This window comes from Ixodes scapularis, unplaced genomic scaffold (genome assembly GCF_016920785.2).
Source record: "Ixodes scapularis isolate PalLabHiFi unplaced genomic scaffold, ASM1692078v2 PGA_scaffold3__209_contigs__length_174095766, whole genome shotgun sequence".
NCBI lineage: Eukaryota > Metazoa > Arthropoda > Arachnida > Ixodida > Ixodidae > Ixodes > Ixodes scapularis.
The window spans coordinates 52699161-52721796 of record NW_024609868.1 but is presented as its reverse complement, the minus strand read 5'-3'; the positions used below and the strand labels follow the sequence as shown (position 1 = coordinate 52721796).

Here is a 22636-nt window from a genome sequence, read left to right as displayed (position 1 = left end):
GTGTCTGGCTCGTGGGTTCGAATCCCGCCTAAAATTCTTCAAATTTTTCTTTAGGCAAAATGAATTATTTTATAAAGTAAAGTCCTTTAATTAAGGTATGCTGCGACTTCTAATTCGCGTTACATGTCACGTTTTAATCACTTTCATTCCACGCGTGACGTCACGGTTTACGGGAGCGTTGTGGGTTCTTTCAAATTCTCGCGGAGGGTATGGGGCTCTGACGTCTTGACCCTATCGACCAATCATGATTTTCGCGCCACGCCACCGACGCCGGCTTTTTCGCGGCACCAACTCCTTCATGCCATCTCGTTAAAACGCCGAGCCCCGCATTTCTCAAGCTCTCAGTAGCTAGAGACGCTGGTCTATGCTTCTTCACGAACCGCTTGTCCATGAAAGTCTGTCTCTTTTTGCGTATCTTATTTCTTTTAATGCGTTAGCATAAGAACGCTTGTTTTGACGAAAATTTGGTGGTGTCTTTCGTTCGTAGGCGCAGGGAAAAGATGGAGAAGGAGGGAAAGAGGGTGACGAGTGCGACGTTCTTATTGGTCCGAAGCCCTGACGTCAGAACGCGCCAACCTCTCCCTTTCTTCCCGGCGCTGACAAACTGACAGACACCGCCGGGTTTTTGTCACAACAAGCCCTATCGTTTACGTCAGTCACGCGCACAACTGGGGTGGAGCCAGAGAGGAGGCGGCACCGCGCAACACCTCCTGTACTAAAGCCGTAGTGCTGAATGAGATGGCGTCAAACGAGATTGCCAACGCTGGACACAGACTGGAAAGGAGGGCTGCGTCAGGGCTCGGCTTCGGGTCGTTGAAGCCGAACGTCGGCGCAGTCGCCGTATCCAATATGTGGCCAGCGTTGGCCTTCTGTGATGACGCCACCTCATTCAGCTTTACGGCTTTGTTATCTAGGAGGTGTTGTGCCACGGCGCGGTGGAATGCGGGCGTACTCAGTTGACGCTCTGCCGTCGCCGGTTGTTCTTCACTCTGGGTTTCCGTAGTGGCGGTGCGTGCGTGGGCTGTGGTGTGTGTGTGTGTTTAGCTAAAACGATAAATGCGATTTACTCCATGAATGATATAGATGCGGTTCCTTTCACGAGTGGTATAGATGTGGTGTTTTCCACGAGTGATATGGATGAGCATATCCAAGGGCGTCGACGTACTCTAAAAGGCAGCGTGCAAAAAACATGTGAAAAAAATTACAGGAAGACTTATCGGTGGATTTTTGGGAAATCCATTAGCACGACCTTTGGAAACGCGACACGTGTCCCCCTTTGTGAAGCGCTAACGCCGACCCCGTAACGAGGCCAAAAAGAGGCAGCAAAAAATAGAGGAAGCCAAAATAGAAAGGCAAAAGAAAAAGCCAAAAGAGAAAAGCTAAGGGGTCAGCGTTAGCGTTTCCCGAATAGGGACGTGTGTGGCATTTCCAAGTTTCATACTAACGGCTTTTGTAAAAATCCACAAATGAATCTTCCTGTAACTTTTAAAATTAGGATAATTTTTTTTGTGCTTTGATTTCATTGGAATGCTTATCGAGTGAGCTGGAAGGAAGTTAGAATGTTTACTGCTCTATATCAAAGCACACGGCGACTTTTTCCAGTGTATTTGTACTTCTTGTTTTTCTAGCTGTGCCTTATAACGACATTAGGCAATAAAGTGGCACACCTGTTAGTAACGATAAACGAACACAAACACGTATTTTTAGTGCAAAGAAGGGAACATAAAAAACTAACAAGGAACGCATTAAAAGTAACATTAAGTTAAGTGAAAATGAACATAAAAACGGACTGCGCCAAACAAAAGATACACATTAAAATATGATTTTTTTTTGTGTGAACCAACTTCGCATATTTAAAGTATTCTTTAACTCCTACCCATCTGGACATAATGTTAGCAGTCTGTGAAGAACGTGCGTCGGTGGTAGGTTGATGATCATTCGCCATATAATGATGCGTCTTATAAATGCTGTTCTAATAAACAAATAAGTGCACTTGAACGAGACAACAAGATCACCCACGCCACACGGCTATAGACGATGTAGACCTTTGTACACACTTACTCGTTGGCACATAAAATAAAAAAGAGAAACGACGTTTTGCGTATTATTCATGCGCCGTACGACCGACGTTTTGCGTATTATTCATGCGCCGTACGAAGTAGTTCTTACAATGTTTGGTAGTCGAAGGAAAATAATGAATGCTTTTGGCGTTTGAAACGTCTACGTCTTCATAAAATGACACAAAGCTAATCAGGGTGCATCTGCATGTATTTTAATTCAACGCATGAAGGCGGAACTTAGTCACGTTCCAAAAAGAGCCGGATTTTTTTTACTTTTTTTTGTGATTATGAGTAAAGATTGCACAATAAATCTAAATATGTATTAAAAAAACAAAAAAAAAACAAAAAAAAACACATTTTTTTAGCTCGTTTTACATCTCAAAGGCAAGGTTCGCATATTTCCGTTTGAGTGTGATCTCGAGTCTATTCTCACCGCTTTAAACGCTTACGACGAGAGGCGGCACTATAGCGCCGTCTATAGGTGTACCCCTAAAACATTTGCGATCTGCGCATAACTAAACTGAAGGTTTTTGCAGTGTTTGGGAAATCGAATCGACGCACGACTTATCACAAAATATAACTTACACAATATTTTCAAGATTATTTGGATACTATATAGGGTATAAAAAAAATAGCACTTAAAAAATCAAATACGTGCATTCGAGTATTCGAAGGCTACCGGTAGATGCTGTGCCAGTGTGCCAGGGAGTCCCCTCGTCGTACGTGGTTAGTTACAAGCGGCCTCCACACACTGAATCACACTCAAACAAAACTGTGCGAATCAGTCCTTTTTGCAGCAATCGTAGAAAGTGTATACCGGATTTACGAAACGAAGCTAAGTTGTGGTAAAACTGTTCGTACCTTCTTCGATCATACAACGACCGCCTGCAGGCATGTTCTCAGAGCACATTTGTAGGAAGCAAACATGATTGGGACATGCTTGAGGCCGCCAATGATTCTGTCTTCATGCCTGCAGCGAACGCCGTGCCCTTTGTTTGATGTACGGGCAGTTGTGACCGCGGATTTTCGGAGCAGTACAATGCGATTGGGAGCACAAAAGAAAAACTGCAGGAAAAGTTCGCACTGCGCCGTATTCTTCGCCGGCCACTTAACCAGTGCCTTAGACCCTTCGCGTGGCGCACCTCCCGCGTGCACACGGAAATGAGTGAACAGCGGCATCTTACTCCGGGTATCCCGGCAGCGACTCGCAGAAGCTGTTGTCGTGGAGGCACGAGGCGTTGAGCTTATGCACGCTGGGCAGGGGCTTGCGCGGAGAGTGGTGCCCGTGGATGGAGATGTTGGCGAACCGCGTCCGGTCCTTGGACGGAGTCACGATCGGCACCGACGCGCCGTCCCGGGCCCCCGCCACCAGGATCGTCACCTGTCCTTGCGGGCAGAGAGAACGGAAGACGTCTTGCACACTTCGCGCTCTGAAAAAAGGGTCCCCGCAGAGCACAACGTGCGTGAGAAAGAAAAGAAAAAAAAACTTGTTTGTTTTAGAGTCGTTCGTATCCTAAAGCTACGCCTGTGTGTGTGGCAGACGTCTTTAACTCCTCAAACGTCTTGCTTGATTTATTTATTTACTGTTGTTAAGGTTGTGAAATCGTTCGCCAAAGCTGCGACTAAATGAGGATAGGATTTTTATTGGGACTTTTTTTCTTCTCTCGTCTATAACATTGTTGATGGTCGCAGACATTTAGGTTGGTTATGGATTCTAAGGGAAACATTTTCAGACTTGGTGTCATCTGTTACACCTTACTCCCAGTTAACATTCTTTGGTCAGAATATCAGGCAAGAGGGCCGCCAGTCAGTGGGTGTAGAAACAACAACGCGTTTTTATGTGACCAAAAAAAAACATAGGGTTAGCTGATCAACAATATTTTGAACATTTTCCGATGGTCGGAGGGTTGTTTTTTTGTATTAAAGACACTTTTTTTTAATCGTTTTTTTGATGCCAGATAAAACGACTGCCGAGATAGTGAAGCATGACGGCAAATGAAAACAGTTTTATTTTTTTAACGGAACTGAACAACTTGGTTTTATTTTTGAAGTATGTTGACTTCTTAAGGCAGAGCTGAACGCATCGAAGCTTTGTAAGGCATCAACACTTCCTACACCCAAGAACGGACAATAAGGCTGTGTTGCTCTATGAAAGTGGGGTGACTAGACCAGAAAGGCAATGCGGATCCTTACTGCGCTAGATGGCGGTCTCTGGCGGGTTTGGTAGTCTCTTGCTTTTTAAGTGATGCAAATCGCTTGATGATTTCTAATTGTAATACCACGCAAGAAGTTGTACGTGCGTTTGAAATTTAGGATTATTATGAAATATATTTTCACAAAAGACCACGTTGTACAAGGAGTATGGTATAATGCACCATTTTATAATAGATATATGTTTCAAAATGGCCGGGGTAAAATAGTTATTTTAGCAAACAAAATAGTTTGCAAGAGTACAAAAAATAACTTTCAGTTTTACCCGTATTGTTCATACGGGCATCGAGACATATCTGATAAAATTAAATGTCACTGTTTCCCAATTCAAAGCAATCTCAATATTTCGCTGCAGCGAGCAAGATGGCGCCTTTATTCGTTAGGCACGTAAATTCTCAAAATGTGACTTCATTCTAAAAATATCACATATAAGAAAAAAGATAATTAATTAATGTGTCGCGTTTTAAATCTTGAGGCGTCGATCGAATAGTGGCTCTGCCCTTAAAGTAGGTCAGATCTCGTTCTTTCATATTTAACGATCGACATTATCGATATATCTTCTCGACTTAGAGCATTGCGGTGCCAAGAGTGATCAACTTCCCAAGTTCATGCGCCGGTAAACAAGACGCACTTAGGACAGAGTGCTCCTATCAAAACCTCATAAATTTGGACCATAAAACTGCATAGATATTTCAGGCAGAATAAGAGTCATGTGCACTGAGTTTGTTACGTCTGAAATGACATTCGATGTATTTGCAGAGGTAAAGAAATATGGGCACTGCGCCTTTAATTAAATAATTATCTTCCGCAAGCAAGCCTGTCGCTGCGCACCACAACGACGGATTATTAAATTTGGTTGGTTGGATGATGGTGGTGTGGGTCTTGGCTGCAACGTATGAATAAAGACTGCATGGCTAACGCGAACGATCACAAAAATATCGCCCTTTACTCTAGGCAAATATAACCCTTCTTGCGCACAAGCATAAATCACGGACTCAATCTGTCTCAAGACAAAGTTCCATCGTTAAGCCTCCGCTTGAGTGTAGTGCTTATGATAGAATCTGATAAGCTTGTGCTCCCAATTTTTGACAAACATAAAAAAAAAAAAATTGCATTGAAGTTTCGTGCGAGTTAGGCGGGACTTTTGGGACTTATTTTTTGAGCGTGCAAAGAGGAAGTGGGGCTAGAGTATATGATGCATTTGGACATCTGAGAAATAGGAAAAGAATCTCATGTTTTACTTCTCTTTGTCTCTTTTGCGAGTTGCGATTCCCATATTAAGTTTATTGAGATAACGCGAAAACTTTTTTTCAGCCCAACTCGTGTAACCATGCGAACTCTAAGAAATTTAAAGCGTCTACATACCTGCTCATGCAATGGCACAACGCAAACCTTTTTTTTTTCTTTTTTTTAGGTTTGAACAAATACCTTACCTTACCCTTACCATTTGAGGCTAATTACTTAGCGGGATTCTTTAGTTTTTTTCATTTTTTCCGTACTGCTGTGCATTTACAAGATTAAATAATTGTTAAGTTATATGTTGAAAGCAGGGTGGATAATAACAGCCAAGAGGATTTAAATTGGGATTTAAATTATGATATAAATCACACCGGTTTTACTACGATGGGAATGATACCTTCCCCGCACAAATACACCCGAATATTTTGTTTATTTACCCTTTCTTTATTAAAGAAAGAAGAAAAAATGAGCGAAAGCTGTCTTCACAAACCTATTGCTGAAGTAATACAGCAGGATAACTTTTTCATTTCTGAAAAACCAAGCTGCTTTTGTTCTAGTGCCAGTTCTATTAGGCTTACATCCAGATAAAAAAAAAGTTCTGAAGCAAACCGTACTTTACAGTGTAATTGATTTGCCAGTCAAATTCTGTACCCCACTGTTCTCTCACTGAGTTGATTGAAGAACCAATCTTCGGTTCATGTCTAACGAATACAATGGAGGAACTACTATCTTTTTTAGACAAGGTGATTTAAGTCACGCAATTCTGGTTTGAATAAATTACTTTTTTTTTGTCAGAAAAGGTATTATTCTCATCCACCCTAGTCTACAAGAAATAGGAAAGTTTAGAAGGCCACCCTGGCCTTCTAGAAGTACCAGGTGTTGCGGAAGTTTGTGACATTAATTTATTACACCCATAGTATTGTAACCAACGGGAAAAAATGTAAAGCAGGAAAAGCGGTTGTGGTAATAACGCAATTAATGCAAAGGTGCAAGCGAGCTGGGGAAGAATGGCGAAAATACTCCCTGGAATGGAGCAACGAGGGAGACATAGGGCAAAAACAAATCTCCAAACACAGCTAGGTGACTGGTGCGTAGCCGAAAAATACGCCTGGTCCGGGTATCAAACCAGGAACCTCTCCATTTCCAGGGGAGCGCTCTACCAACTGAGCTAACCAGGAGTCCTTTGTCCGTTGTCCTTTGTCGTTAGACCCGTTCCTTCAGGGATAATATTCGTCATACTTGTAAAGCTCGCTTGCACCTTTGCATTAAATGCATTATCATCATAACTTTATTATGCAGGACGCGTTCATCCTTGCTGGTGTTAGACGGGTCGCAGCTGATAAAACCCGTTTGCTCTACTGACATCTAACTCCTGGTTAGCTTCGTTGGTAGAGCACTCCACTGGAAATGGAAAGGCCCCTGGTTCGATACACGGAATAGGCGAATTTTTTCGGTTGCACACCATTGACCTAACTGTTCGTGGAAAGTTGTGTTTGTCCTTTGTTCACCTTGTTTCCCCTCTCCAGGGATTGTTTTCGTCCTTCTTGTCCAGCTCGCTTGCCCCTTTCAATTAATTGGATTATCATCATAACCTTAAAATGCAGGCCGTTCACTCTTGTTATTGTTAGACTGGTGGCAGTTGATAAAACCCGTTTGCTGTACTGCGTCTAGCTCCTGGTTAGCTCAGTTAGTAGAGCGCCCCATTGGAGCTGGAGAGGTCCTTGGTTCGATTCCAGGACCAGGTGAATTTTTTCGGTCACGTACAACTCACCAAGCTGTGTTTGAAAATTTGAGTTTGTTCCTGTCCCTCTTATGCCCCTTTGCCAGGGATTATTATCGTTATTCTTGTACAGCTCCCTTTTACTTTCGCATTAATTGCATTATCATCATAACCTTAAAATGCAGGCCGTTCTCCCTTCTTGGTATTAATTAGTCTGGAGGCAGCTGTTAAAACTCGTTTGCTTTACTGATGTCTAGCTCCTGGTTAGCTCAATTGGTAGAGCGCTTCACTGAAAACGGGGAGGTCCCTGGTTTTATACCAGGACCAGGTGGACGTTTTTTTGGTCGCGAACCTGTCACCTAGCTTTATTTGAATATTTCTCTTTGGTCTTTATGTCTTTTGTTCCCCTTCTCCAGGGATTATTTTCTTCGGGAAAAGCGGGATGTTTTGCGAACATATACGCTGCAGACGCACTAAAAAAAAAAAAAACAAAAAAAAAAAACAGGACATTGCATGAATATGTGCAGGCACGTGGTTTTGTCTTTGCCATTTTTCGGGGAAGCTTATGTCATGAATCGCACAAAGCCGAAATATGAATCAATACACATTATTAGGACCTAAGACACCAGCATTGTCTGAAATAAAGTGCTTTGTTTGTTTGCCAGCTAGTGGCACTTGGGACGTCTCTTTTCCGAAGTGGAAAAGGGCCCATTTAAGATATGAGTATCTAGTATGTATTATTTTCAGCATAAAATAGTACATGTAACATTTTGATGATGGTTTATGTACTTTTTGTACTCTCTTCGTTGTAATCTATATTAAACCAGAAAAAAAAAAAAAAAAAAAAGTAGAGATGGTTGCACTTTTCCGCTATTAGAAAATGTTTTAGTTGGGTAACATTTTTTTTTTTGGGGGGGGGGGGGGGGGGGAGTGGGGATTGGGGGGAAGGGGAGAGGAATGTTGAGCTTAGGGCTTTGAAATATCTGGGCTTATAAAAGTGAGTTCTTTGAGTACACTAAAGTTAAAGACAGATGTAGCCACCCTGGTTGCGCCACATCCTTTGTCCGATCAGGTTGGCCGTCCGCTGAACGAATCGCAAATGCCAACTGGGTGCGCGCAGTAGGATAAGGCAAATAGGCACCACTTCAGAGAGCATTTAATGCACCGATAAATCTGAGTTATAGATTAGAAAGGCAGCTGAAATTTAAAAACAGGATGAACCGCCCTTTGTCGTTGAATATAGGGTATCGTCGTTATCATCACTTACGGTAAGGACTTAGGCGACTCCAAACTTTTATTATACTATAATTACAACCGAAACAAAACAAAAAAAATTTTTTACGTTTTTTTTAATTTTTTTATTTAATAGAATGATGAGTACAGGTTAAGGGTGTTACAACGGGTACGCAAGATGCAAAAAAAAAAATGCAACTTCGTTTTTTCTTTGTGCCTAAAAACAAGGCCGCTAAAATTGACGTTCAACCTAAAATTGTATTAAAAGTAATGTATGCCTTCATAGCCGTAATAACAGAGCTCCCGTACGTCCAAAGCCTCCCGTCATTACGCGTATGGAATGTATTGTGGTATGTGCATATGTTTCGAGATTAAAATATAGCTCGTAAAACTGATTCCAACACTTTTGGTTACGTCTAAGTTGGTACGTTTTCATTGCAACTAAGGTATATTGTAAGCAGACATGTCAGGCGCAAAACAACCAATCAGTACGCTCTGCGTTCCAACCATTGAAATTTAGTTTACCGACCTCCTGGGTAGGCGGTCAGGTAGGGTCTAAACGAAGCCATCGGATCGTCTTATTTCCTGTCCCAGACTTTTGTAGATATTTGACCAGGTTTTCCTTTTCTTTCTTTTTTTCGATCGCCGGATGAAGGCGTGGTTGTGTACGTGGAACGCTGCATATAGTTTCTTCCATATTCACTGACAGCATTCAGAAAGGAAGGGCGTGGTGTGAATAGGGAGTTTTAGGGAACCGTTTTTGCACATCCGTTACGGTACGACGGGCCCTCCGGTACGAACTGCGCATGCGCGAGTCTTCTGCGGTAGCGCATGCGCAGTTCGCACCGGAGGGCATAACGTACCACATGGAATGTGCAAAAACGGTTCCCTAAAACTCCCTAATCTTACTATCGCATCGCAGCCAATGAGACATCGGTATTCGCCGATAAGGACGCTCATTAACCAATCAGGAAGTTAGAAGCGTGATTATGCTGTCAGTGACCATATATATATATATATATATATGCCTCACGGTGATGTATCTCAGCAAAAAAAGAGCAACTTCAGGGCAATCTAGAAGATATAATGACGGTGACTGCCACTGGAAACCAGAAATAATACCCTACGTCAAAGAAAGGTTGACTCCTTGAAGTGGTATACATCGCTGGAGTTAAAGTTCCCTGATCGACATTGCTTAATTAACATTAGAGCGAGAGAAAAAGCGAACTTCTATGTTTTTTTCAAGTAAAAGACGAAAAAAAGAAAATAGTAGCTTTTTTTATGGCCCCAGGGGAGTGAGTAGGAGGCACCTCGGTCGGCTGTTATAGTCATGGCGGCTGGTAGCAAAAAAGTGCAACTTTGGGAAGTCCATGTCACCAAGCGATTGGACCCGAGCGCCACGTCACAGTTCGGAACGGAGCTCGGAGATTTGAGATCGAGATAGGGTCCAATGATCGCGGTCGCGGGCCGTCTCAGAGTTGCGAAAATTCCCAATGAGATGGCGCCCCATGTCAAACCAAACTTCATTGACCGGTGGGTTTTCTAAGGTCACACGAGCTATATATATATATATATTTTTTTTTTTTCGTGTGGAGCCACTCTCACCGCGCTGTCAGGTAAGCCTAAGTAAAGTTGTCATCCAATGCAGACACACGTAATGCATAACTGAATGTGGTAAGAATTTAATAGTGGAGATCTATTAGCGAAGATCAAAAGACATAAACTCGCGCAAGAAATAGTCATCGATTGAAAAATAAAGAAATAAATAAAAAGCGGAAGGTTGTGTCGCAGCGTTCTGCTTCCCAGGGCTGCAGGCCGCCGCGGAAAAGCGAACGAATCAAGTGATAATCAATCTGAACCTCGAACATTGAGGCTGTACTCCATTATCCAAAGGCCTCCTCTGAGGTCATGTGCTCTGTTTTGGCATTATTTTGTTGAGTTAAAGCGGCTACTTGACCTTTCTTTTTTTTTTTTTTTTTTTTTACTGGGCTGTTTCCGGCTGCAGTCGTTTGCATTACATTTTTTTCTTCTTTTCCCACGCTGTTTTTTTTTTTTGTATTTTTGCTACATTCATGATGTGTTTTATCAAACCCTTTAGAGCTCGACCTCGTTTAATCAGGAAGTCTTTCGTTACATAAAAAAAATATATAAAGTTCCTGTTTGAGCAGTGTAAAACTACAATCTTTATTTGCAGAAGGATTGGTACATGTCCCAGATTTGTAGATGTCCCAGATGTTCCCGGTAAAAACTTATCCGTAGTTTTGAATGTCGTGAAAATTTAGGTAAAAAAATATTGGATTCAGATTAATCGAAAACTAATGATTAACACAAGACATAAATAGTTCGATTTAAATTGCGTAGAACCTAAGACTATCAAGTAAGCAATGGACGTGGTGGTAGGCATTTTATTTTTTTTTTAATTTAATATTTATACAAGCTCACTTTAAAAAAAATTATTTATGGAGTTGTGACCCTATTCTTCACCTTTCTTGAATATGCAGAGCAATGATGAGCCCATAGTTGTAGTAGGACCTGAAATGTTTGGACAGAACCAGCCATAATTATAGTCAGGCGTTGCGCAAGTAATTGAAGACGTATACTCGTCGTCGCATCGATAGAAAAATATCAAGCTTCGCTCATTCTTTATGCGTTGTGCGATGTGGTTCTCCCAAGACTTGGTTGTCGAGGGAAGAAACGATGCGTCTGGCGTTTGAAATCTGTACGTCGTGGTAACATTGCGCCAATCAAATGAAAGATGCACCTAAATATATCTTAATTCAACGCACTAAGGGGGAAATTAGTAACGTTCCGCGAGGAACCGGACTATTTTTGCTACGGTTCTTGAGGTGAATATGATTATGGCCAACTCTGCTCGCTTCAGTTTGAAGTTGAAGTTGGCAAGGCTTTATCATGAGGCGAATCAGATCAAGAAAGTAATAAAAGGTGTGTTCTTTATTTTCGTGTTTGTGACTAATATTAGGTTTATAATCAATAAAGTCACTGGCAACTTTAGAAACTCGGGTCGTGACTTATTAGCTTCACGCTCCTCGCCTTGTGACTTGTTCTGCATTTTTATCGGCGAATGCCGCGATTTTTGCTGATGAGAAATAAAGATATTTTGGGGACTCGACACGTCTTGCGCTTCTTAGGATGTCAGTGATAAAAGCTAAACATTTATTTTGACGCCGTCGAAGACATATTTTTGGAATCTGAAAGTGTAAAGCGCCATATGGAGTTCGGTTTAGCTGCTCACGAGGGTCGCATGAGTTGAAGCTAACTCACGCTATTCCTTCGTCACATCAAATGTGACTTATTAAAAGTGTGTGCCTTGAAACTTTTTTAAAACCTTTTACGACGAAAGAACGCACCGGCACGATCTATCGGGTACACTTGGCTTTTCCGTAGATTTGATATTTTCTTTCGCGTATCATTTTTTTATAATTGGTTTAAAAAACAACAACAACGTTTGACAATGTCATAAATAGCCTTTTATGAGAGATAGTACGTACATTTGATCTCCCAAATACTGCAAAACCTTCGCTCTATAGTCAAATGCAGTTCCAGGGTCTCATCATAGGTGGCGCCGGCATTCCAGTTTGTTTTCACGCCGTGAGATATCACAAGTACTCGGTCGTAAGCAATCGTAAGCTTGTGAACGGGCCTTGAGTGAGTCGTTTTCTAGACGGCATCCCGTCCTTTCATTAGGTATTTACACAAAGGAGAAACGCAAGTTGGAATATCTTGCCTGCCTTGCTTCAAAACATTCCCGCACAGCCAAAAAGGTAGTGTGACGTAGGAATCGTCTTCGCACTGTAACAATTAATTGCGGAAGAGTTTCTGCGGCATCATGGTCGCTCTTACACAAGCGGCATGAAACGGTGGTCCCCTTCAGCCCGATGCACTCGTGCTAGGAGCAGTCTAAGTATACCAGGGATGTCAAACTCTCGTCGAACCTCCACGTTATACTTGTTCAGTAAACCTTCTAACTTTTGGCAAAGTTCGACAAAGTTCGACTTATAGTCAGTGTTGCCCAACTTTCAGACAAAACTTTCATATTTTTGTGAAAAAAACAAAAACAATTTATGAAGCATATTTTAAGATATATTCCATAAAATTGTTACCAATGTATACACACTACAAAATCAAACAACCACTCCAAAAAGGATTCCGTGAGTTCGCTTTCCTGCATAACATAGATACAGTCAATCACGGCGAACAATAAACGCGCCCTAGTAAACGACAAAGCTCAAAATACAATTAAATAATTATATTAAAAAAGACATGTACGCAGGTACAACAAGCACGTGAAATGTCACGATAATTGTCACTGCAAACACCGTATTATTGTCGTTTTTAATCGGATTCTGAGTGTCGGTATTCACTTTTATTCCTATATTTTCAGCCGTGGTTGATTGTCTCCTGTTTGGCACAAAAATGATCTAACGGACTTTTTTTTTTTTTTTTTTTTTAATGCGTTAGCATTAGAACACTCGTTTTGACGAATACCCGGCGGTGTCTTTCGTTTGTCAGTTGTCACGAGCGAAGCTCCCGTTGGTCCGAAGCGCTGACGTCAGCACGCGTCAACCTCTTCCTCTCACCCTGGCACTGACAAACTGACAGACACCACCAGGTTTTCGTCAAAACGAGTCCTTTTGTTTACGACAAAGTCACGCACACACCTGGCACGGAGCCAGAGATCAGGAGGCACCACGCAACACCTCCTAGATAGCAAAGCCGTAGTGCTTAATGAGATTGCTTAATCAGGAGAAGGCCAACGCTGGACACAGATGGGAAACTGGTGCTGCGTCAGCGCTCGGCTTCGAGCCAAGCTTCAGCCGAAGTTCGACGCAATCGCCGTGTCAAATCTGTGCCCAGCGTTGGCCTTCTCTGATGACGCCATCTCATTCAGCACTACAGCTTTGTTATCAAGGAAGCGTTTCGCCGCGGCGCGAAACGCTTTGCGGGGAGCGCTCGGTTGCCGTTCTGCTGTCGCCGGTTGTTCTTCGCTCTGTGTTTCCGTAGTGGCGGTGCGCGGGCTGGTGATATGTGTATGTGTAGTTAGAACGAGGAATGCGATTCACTCCACGAGTGATATGGATGCGGTTCCTTCCACGAGTGGTATGGATGTGGTTCTTTTCACGAGTGATATGGATGACCGTATCCAAGGGCATCGACGTACTCTGACAAGCAGAGTACAGAAAAGGGGCGAAACAAATTACAATGAGATTTATTGGCGGATTCATGGGGAATCCGTTAGCATAACCCTTGGAAATGCCACACGCTCGCATTTTTGTGAAACGCTAACGCCGACCCCGTACCGAGGCCAAAAAGAGGCAGCAAAAAATAGAGGAAGCAAAAAAAGAGAGCCAAAAAGAAATAAGTGAAGGGGTTAGCGTTAGCGTTTCACAAAAAGGGACGTTTGCGGCGTTTCCGAGGGTCGTTATAACGCGATCCCTAAGAATACACCAATGAATCTTCCTCTGATTTTTTTAGAGTATATCTCATTTGAATACTTTAGTTAGCTCGTTATTGTGAAACATTAAAACAATCCACCTAACAAGTATTGCAGCCCTCTTCCGCTAAGCGGCGTGAGCTCGTTCCCAATTTCTACGCATGCGCATATTAGTCGATTTTTTAGTCGAACTTTTGTGGAACTTTACGCGTTAAAAATGTTTGGAAAAAACGTCGAACCCTGTTGACCTCGAACCCTCTGCAGGTTTGTGAAATCTACTCCAGACACACACAGACGGCTTAGAAAGAGGCGCGCCATCCGATCAGAAAGAAGGAAGGACTCAAGGGCGTCAACGAAGACCACCACACTAGGTGGTGGTCTTCGTCAATGGACCGCGGTGGACATTACGAGCCATCGTAGCCAATCAAAATCCGTGTGAGCGTCACGTGTCATTTGGGAGGCGCTAAGCGATGCACGGGGAGTGCAGTCACGTGATACGATCTCAAAGCGCTATAGATCTGCTGTAGGATGGCTTCTAGCGTCCGTTGCGGTACATCGGAAGGTGACGTGGAGAGTAGAGATGATCGACCGACGGCAGGGTGGGCCCCATGGCTCCTATCGGACGTGCTAATGACAGCTTCCCTCGAGCGGCTCGTCGTGACTTTTGTGGAAACATTTAGGAGGAAAGGGACGGGCGGCCCTTGATGGGCGCTGGCGCGTCGTCCCCGCCTCGGACATTGATTGCGGGATCGACCGAAGGACGACAATGGCGCAGAGCCCAGAATTCGCTGTTTACGTCTTTGGGCGCCAGATGCTACCCGAAGGCTCTGAGTTGTTTGCCGAGTGCCCCTTGATGACGTTTAGCGTTGGTCTCTTTGAAGCGGGGCTTGACGTATAAAGGAAGATGCTCTTTGTTGCCGCTTCTTATGGGCGCGCAGAAGCAACTCAATAAAATTTCCAGATTAGTAGGAAAGGCATGGGGTCAAACTTAATATGTGGGTTGTTTAAAAAAAATGCAACTTGGTGTGTTGAACAAAATGCTTGAATAAAATTGCTAGGCATCTAAAAGATTTGCTTTTGTACGCTTCATTTGTTTGCAAGCTCATCACACCTAAGACGACTTGAATAGATGGCCATAGGAACGTTTATTGTTGATTGCAGGTCCCCGAGATTGTCTAACGTATTGGCTCTACAATTAATGCTGCCCTCAAGTGAAGCGCTGATGGCTCCTTGGCGCCACTCCATTTTATATTTCGCTAAAATGTATTACGCTCTTTCTTTATAATTACCCTGCAAGCATTAATGTCGGGTCTCAGATAAACAATTTGCGAATTTTGTGTAAGTCATGTAGCAAGTGAAATTTAATATAAATTATCACGAAATCGAAGCATACTTCTCCTCTCAGGTTTTGCGCTGATTTATTTTCAGGTTCAAGCCAGGGATATCTAGAGCATTACCGTACTCTAGTTTATTTTCAAGGAAACACAGCAGTCCAGGAAAATTAGTTCATAGCGGAAGTAAATGGTTTCCGAGTTTTTTTTTATTGTATACAATGCGTGCAAAGTTTTGTAGTTCAATTTAACACAAAAGATTGATGTAGCAATTTATAAGAGTTACAGACAACCAAATGAGGAAGTGACATGAATTAGGTATGAATGTGTAAAGTTTGAGATTTCACGAAAGCCAAAGGTAGTACGTATACTGTTTCAAAGGAATTGTAGCCATCTTTTATGCATGCCCATGAAACGAAGTGGCGTAAATTAAACACCAAACCACTATTTGGTCTAACATTAGTCAAACAAAACCTCACAAAAGGATGTCAAATGTACCTTGATAGGAAGGGAATAAAATAAGAGGACTGAGGCATCAAAGTGTTCATTAATCAGTTGGGAATATTTTTTACACGGTAGCAGTTTGATAAAAAAATGCAGACATGCAAAACACATGTCAGTTGCCATGACATGTGAAAAAATAAGCTAGCTGGTAAATATTTATAATACCAAAAACCTGACGGGAAAAAGAATCGGAGAATTAGCTCGCCACCTTGCTGTTATCGGCGTGCGCTGGTTCGCCAACCCTTTGAAGGAGTTCGTTCTGAAAGCCCGTAATGCGTAGTCTGACAGGGATATAAGTCTCAGGTTTTTGCCACGATGAAAGTCACCTACCACTCAAAACCCCACCTGTCTTTCGTTGTCGTATTGGTCAGGTCATTAGAGGGATAGCATACAAATCTTGACACGCATTCGTTAGGCAGAAGTTTTTTCCCCGCTATTTTATTTGGAAGACCGCCGGCAAGATGTTTGGCATGACTCACACAAAAGACAATAAACATTTCGTCATCCCAATTTGGCTCCGACTCATTTGGAAGTCAAATTTTTACCTCCGACATGTTCGTTTTAATGCCGGACGACATTACCATGAACGAAGTCATTTTATGTTTGAGTGAGCTACGTAACGGCTGAATCAATCAACTATTGGCCCTCCGCCACATGACTCGACTCAACCTATCCAACATTTGTCCTCTGCCTCGTGATCGAGCTCCCCTTGATCGTGCAACATGCACAGAGCGCGGTGACGCAACTCATGGTTGATTGTTATATATAGCTTTAACAAGTACGTAGCTTTTACTCGTACAAATGTTCTGAATATCAAACCCAACGCAATTCAGTGGTTGGGAGTGCTCGAGAATATCTATATACAATACTACCTGTATATACGAGTTGTTTTGCAATCCCGGTCACGAGGCCTATATTATACGTTGCCAATATCATCGGCACTTGATTGTGGAAAGCGACATGTGCAGTACGTACCCATTTGTAATGTATTGTACGTACCTTATTCAATACCTCTACTATCTTTAAAATAATGGCCCGAATTTCGCCGATGGCGATAATCCTGCAGCAATACATTTATGGTTGCATATCGTTTCATTGTGATTGATACGTCTCAATGCCAAAAAAAAAATATAAAAACAGCCGAGATCTTCTACCTGTCTACGCGACGTATGTACATATTAATACAATAAAAATGCAAGTCACTATACCATTTCCGTTCCTGATTGGCTCATCGATGATAGCACACGTACAGAAACATGACGACCACCATGATGATGAGGTTTTAACGCCGCCTGATTGGTCCCATCAACAGCTACCGTCGGCGGCGTCTGAACTAAAGTTGAAACGAAGTCACTCAATCATAAACTTGACTGATGGTCTTGATATTTAGCAAGGTATACTCTATCTACTCACACTTCCCCATAAAGCAGTGTAAGATTCGGTCATTCAGAATAACGAAGATATATTGGTGAATAGTAAGTCCGAAGCGGCGAGTTGATCTAAACATAAATTCTTCCACGTGACACACGACCGTGACGTGAGCATATCAAACATGATGCTGTGCGCTTCACGTCGCAGGAGGTGTAAACCTATACTTTTCTTGTTTTGCTTTTTAACATCGACAGTCGCCGAGCTCGTCAGTAAATCCTGGTGATCGATTTTTTTTTTTTTTTTTTTTTAATATCGTGGTGGAAAGGACACACAAGGCAATTTGTTTTAAACCGTAAGTTGTAAAAAAAAAAAATTCAACTTGATGGATTGAAAAGATGCTTCACATTACGAAGTATAATTTACACCTCAAATGTATTCAAGAGACTGTAGCTCGGGTTAATTTAACTAGCCCGATTTGTTTTTCTTACCTAGCTTCAACTAGTACTCGTGAAGGCGAGCGGGTTGAACATAAATACACAAAATTGAAAAAAATAAAACACCGTGTTTTATTCTTTCAATTTTATGTATTCAAGCTAGTGTTTAGTAAATCCTTACAAAGTTGAATTTTGTAAGGATGTATTTAAACATATTGCTGTCGGAGCCCAGATCATTATATGCAGCCCTACAAACTTCTATGTCATTTTTCAAAGGTTACAGGAAGTTCACATAGGTGTATGAATTCAAAAGTAAAAGAGGAAGTATACGTTTGCGCTGGCAAACCGATTAAAAAAAAATATATAATTGCTTGATTCACGCAAATTACGGCTCACCTAAAAACAATAGTTATAATCACAAAATTGCACCGCTTGACAGTCCTCACCCACCTGCCGTACAGGTTATTTACGTAAGCATTTGGTCGGCAGTATAAGATGAATTAACGATATATCACGAGTATCAAATTAAAGTACATTGAGCCACTACTCTACCAAGACGTCAAATCGTCACTTCACAACACCAGAGAGCGACAGCCGTAATCCGTAAAAATAAAGACTTATTCCTATTTTCACTTCATTATTTGTGACTGAATATGCCAAATCCAAATTTTCGAAACTGATATATTTTTGGTGTAAGCCACTGCATTTAAGTTAGTGTAACGAAATCGAAATCAAAACGAACAATCATTGCGAAGTGTAAACGTGTTCTTAGAAAAACGCAGAGGCGACAGCGTCGACGGCTCTTGTTTATATAGGACGCGTTTGATTACATGAAAATTGCCTCGATTCCCGGCTTATGGCGCCAGCGCCGCAATCGAGGAACGACATCGCAAGGTCAAATAACTACTTTGGAAACAGACCGCGTCTGTGCTTTGCAACGGAGCCCGCCTTGAAACCAGCGCATATCAAAAAGGAACGTGCGATCATTTCTGCGACTAACTAAGAAGGTTTAGCACAGGGACACGTGAATAAATCGCCGTTCTTCCGAATTAGGTGACCCTTAGTGGCCTCTGCTTAAAAGCGGGCATGACGTTGTCAAAGCTGCTTAGGCACGCGGTCGACAGAGCGAGAAATTTATGTAGCGAATAAGTTAGAGTATTTATCGCGAATGAACGCATTTCATATGTACCAGACCTAACCTGGTTTACGTGGGATCCAAAACCATCATGTCATTCGGTGTTTTCTCTCTTTGTACAACGAGCGACAAGTTACAAATGACCTCAAGCTTTGCTACGGTTACGCTCACAGCCATAAAGTACAGTATACTACACATAGGAAGCATTTATTTGAAGCCAGAGAGAGGTATCTTATCCAAAATTTTAGAATAGACTATAGCGAAGGCTCCAAGTGCAACACTTTGGATTCAAGCAAACATTGGCTCTATGAACATTCGTGCGGCAAATGCACCGACCAAAAAGACTTTGCGCTTGTGCTCTTTACCGTTTAAAATTAACTGCTAAGACGAGTTCCAACGCCAGGAAATGTATCGCGCACGTGAATATTGTCTTCGAATGAGGCACGCGGTTGGCGCTCTCCAAGACCCCCAGTGGCATCTGCGTCGTGGCCTTTAGGTCTTCGGTCGCCTCGAGACAACGAAGTTGCGGCGCGCCCACCTGGCTTCGAATGTCGGTCACACACGCGGGGTCGCGGACGTTCTTTCGGAATACCCCAGGAGGTCCCAAAGCTCACCACGACTGCCTGCAGGGCGACGATCCAGCTGAGTCGAGCCCGTTGAGCTATCGTCATACTGGAGACTGACGTCGCTGCGGCCGCCGACCAGGGCCCGCCAGGCTGCTACAATAAACCGGTTCCAGGGAGTCGCTTCTCGATCGACGGCTGTTGTCGTTCCGCTGGACGCTTCCAACGCTTCTCGCCCCGACTACGTCACGGCACTCGCTCTGTCCCTCTCGCCGCCCCCCCCCCCCCCCCCCCCCCCCCCCCCTTCGCGTCGTTCTCGAAGAATGGAAGCAGGCGACAACAGGTGTCACGGTGGAAAGAAGATGACTTCTTCTGCTAAAGACTTGGAAGAGCACGTCGTCGCTGCGGTAATACGCGGAAATACACAAAATAGGTTTTTCCACGCGACATGAAGAGCAACATCCGCACTTTGTTGCGGACTGTTTATTAGTTCGTACTCCCATGCGAGTATAAATTGAGGAAGAGGAGCTTGCTGACTTTGTCTCTACTCACTCTTCGAAAGCGTTCGAACGCCGAAGGTAGGCGTCCGGCGTTCGTCGCTTGCACTCGAATACATTCGAACAGTGAATAGAGACCTAGATTTCCGTCTACCCACTAGTCGTTCCAGTCAGAGCTATGGCGTTCTGGCGTCCTCCTCTCGCTGAATCACTGTCATGATTAGAGCGGCGCCAGCTTCCCATCGCAACTCCAGCCCGCCGCTCGCCCTCTCGCGGACGAACGGAGAACCAGGGGAGCGGGACATGGGAGCGGCGGCGGCGGAACGGAAACGGTGCGTGATGCGAGAAGCCGTTTTAACCAAAAACGTGAGCGCGTTAAAATAGGGATTCTTTTGCTCCGTCTTGAAACAACATTGCACGAAGGACCGGGATATCTAATTTTATTAGGGACTTTTTGTATATTGTCACGAATGAAAAGGGGAAACAAAGAATAACTAGGGAAAACTGAAACGTTTAATGGGGCGACCTTGTGCCCAAAAATAAGAACGGAACAGAAAAAAGCAGCGCGTCGCAGGCGTCGAAGTCGGCGTGACAGCAGAGTCGAACGCTGGGGCGAAACTGACTGCGGCTTGCCACGCGGAGCCCCTTTTGTACACGCGTGGGCTTCTCGAACAATCGGCGTAGAAGGTTCGCGCATAGAACATTGTAACTTCGAACATGCAACAGAGTTCTCAAATTCACCAGAACAGTTAATTGCAGGGATAAACAAAAGACATGTCGGTCCCAGGAATCGAACCCTGGCTTTTCGCGTGGGAGGCAGGCACGATAACTGTTAGGCCACGCGCGCGCCGCCTGCTTGGCCAGCTGCGCGCGCGGCATTACTCCCCCTTTAAAAAGTGCATAGCCCCGATGTAACACAAAACAAAACAAAATAAAAAAAGAACAATAAGCTTAAGAGTAATTTGGAACATATAAGGTCCACAGTCTTGTCGAGCGTACGGCTTCAGGCGCACAACGTGGACGACTTCAGGTCGTGGTGGGCGGCGTGATGATGTTCTTGTTCCATCGGGCATCACCTCGTAGTTCAGATCTCCAAGTCGAAGAAGTACCTTGTAGGGTCCGAAGTAGCGCTTCATGAGTTTCTCGCTTGGGCCGCGTCGTCGTATCGGGGTCCAAACCCACATCTCCGGGCTTAAAGCGAACGTCGATCCGGCAAAGGTTGTACCGGGTAGCGTCGACACGTTGTTGATCTTGAATTCGGAGTCTGGCGAGCTGGCGAACTTCTCCGGCTCGTTGGGCAACCACCTAAGCGTCGGGGATCCCATTGTCAACTGGTTCATGGGGTAGCATCGCGTCGAGCATGGTCGTTACTTTTCTGCCATGCACCAGCTGAAACGGGGTTAACTCCTGTGGTCACTTGCACCACCGTGTTGTAAGCAAACGTGACATAGGGTAACGCCTCGTCCCAAGTTTTGTGCTCTACGTCGACATACATGGAGATCATGTCGGCGATAGTTTTGTTTAGCCGTTCTATTAGTCCATTTGTCTGCGGATGGTAAGCAGTGGTTCGACGGTGGCCGGTGCCACTGAGACGGAGGACCTCTCGCGTCAGCTCTGCCATTAACGATGATCCACGGTCGGTAATGACGACTTCGGGGGTGCCGTGTCGGAGGACCACGGACTCGATGAAAAACTTGGCGACTTCAACAGCCGTGCCTGATGGAAGGGCTTTCGTCTTGGCGTACTGTGTGAGATAATCTGTGGCGACGGTTATCCAGCGGTTTCCCAACGTTGACGGTGAAAAAGGGTCAAGTAAATCCATTCCGACCTGCTGAAACGGCGGGGACGGGGGAGAAATTGGATGCAGAGGTCCTGACGGCTTGGTCGGCGGTTTCTTGCGTCGCTGACACTCGCGGCATGATCGAGTGTAGAGGTGAATGGTCTTCGGTAGCCTCGGCCAGTAGTATTTTTTTCGAACCCTGGCGAGCGTTCTGCTGTAGCCAAGGTGTCCAGCCGTGGGGTCGTCGTGGCATCCTTGGACAATTTCTTCTCGAAGACTAGAAGAAATAACCAACAGCCATGCTGTGTTGTTGTTGACGAAGTTCTCTTTGTGCAGCACCCCTTTCCGTATGGAGAAGCTAGGCAGGATTCGTCAGAAACCACGGGGAACCGCACTCGCTTGACCCTCTAGGTGCTCGATGAGCGCTCGCAGTTCAGGGTCGTCTCGTTGGAGTGCTGCCATGTCACGGATGTCCAGAGCGCCGAGGAAACACTCACCGTCGTCGCCTTCGATGCAGGCAGGACCGGCCTCGACTGGGGCCCTTGACAGGCAGTCGGCGTCGTTGTGCTTCCTGCCGGACTTGTACACTACGTTCAGGTCGAACTCCTGCAGTCGTAGGCTCAACCGCGCGAGGCGTCCGGAGGGGTCCTTCAGGTTGACGAGTCAGCAGAGCGAGTGGTGGTCCGTGACTACGCGAAAAGGACTTCCATAGAAATATGGGCGGAACTTTGTTATTGACCAGACGACAGCAAGACACTCCTTCTCAGTCCTTGAGTAGCTCGTCTCCGCCTTAGACAGCGTCCGACTCGCGTATGCGATGACTCGCTCTGCCCCGTCTTGAATTTGCACTAGTACCGCGCCAAGTCCGGTGTTACTGGCGTCCGTATGGATCTCTGTTTCAGCGAACTGGTCGAAAAGGCCAAGAATCGGGGTCTTCGTTCCAGCTCATTAAATGACCGTTGGTGTTCTTCTGTCCATTCAAACTTTACGGCGTCCTTCGTGAGGTGCGTCAGCGGTGAAGACAGCTTGGCGAGGTCCCGAACAAACCGCCTGTAGTAGGCACAGAGTCCGAGGAATCTTCTCACGGCCTTCTTGTCAGACGGCGG

The 22636-nt window shown here is 44.2% G+C and overlaps 1 protein-coding gene across 1 annotated transcript in view; it reads right to left on the bottom strand.

The window, feature by feature from the left end:
- LOC8040416 overlaps positions 1-22636 on the bottom strand; it is an 84881-nt gene that overhangs the window by 33012 nt on the left and 29233 nt on the right. Inside the window, exon 2 of the mRNA XM_042292730.1 lies at positions 3245-3441. Coding sequence (XP_042148664.1) covers positions 3245-3441 — 197 coding nt within the window. The remainder of the gene's footprint in view (positions 1-3244; positions 3442-22636) is intronic.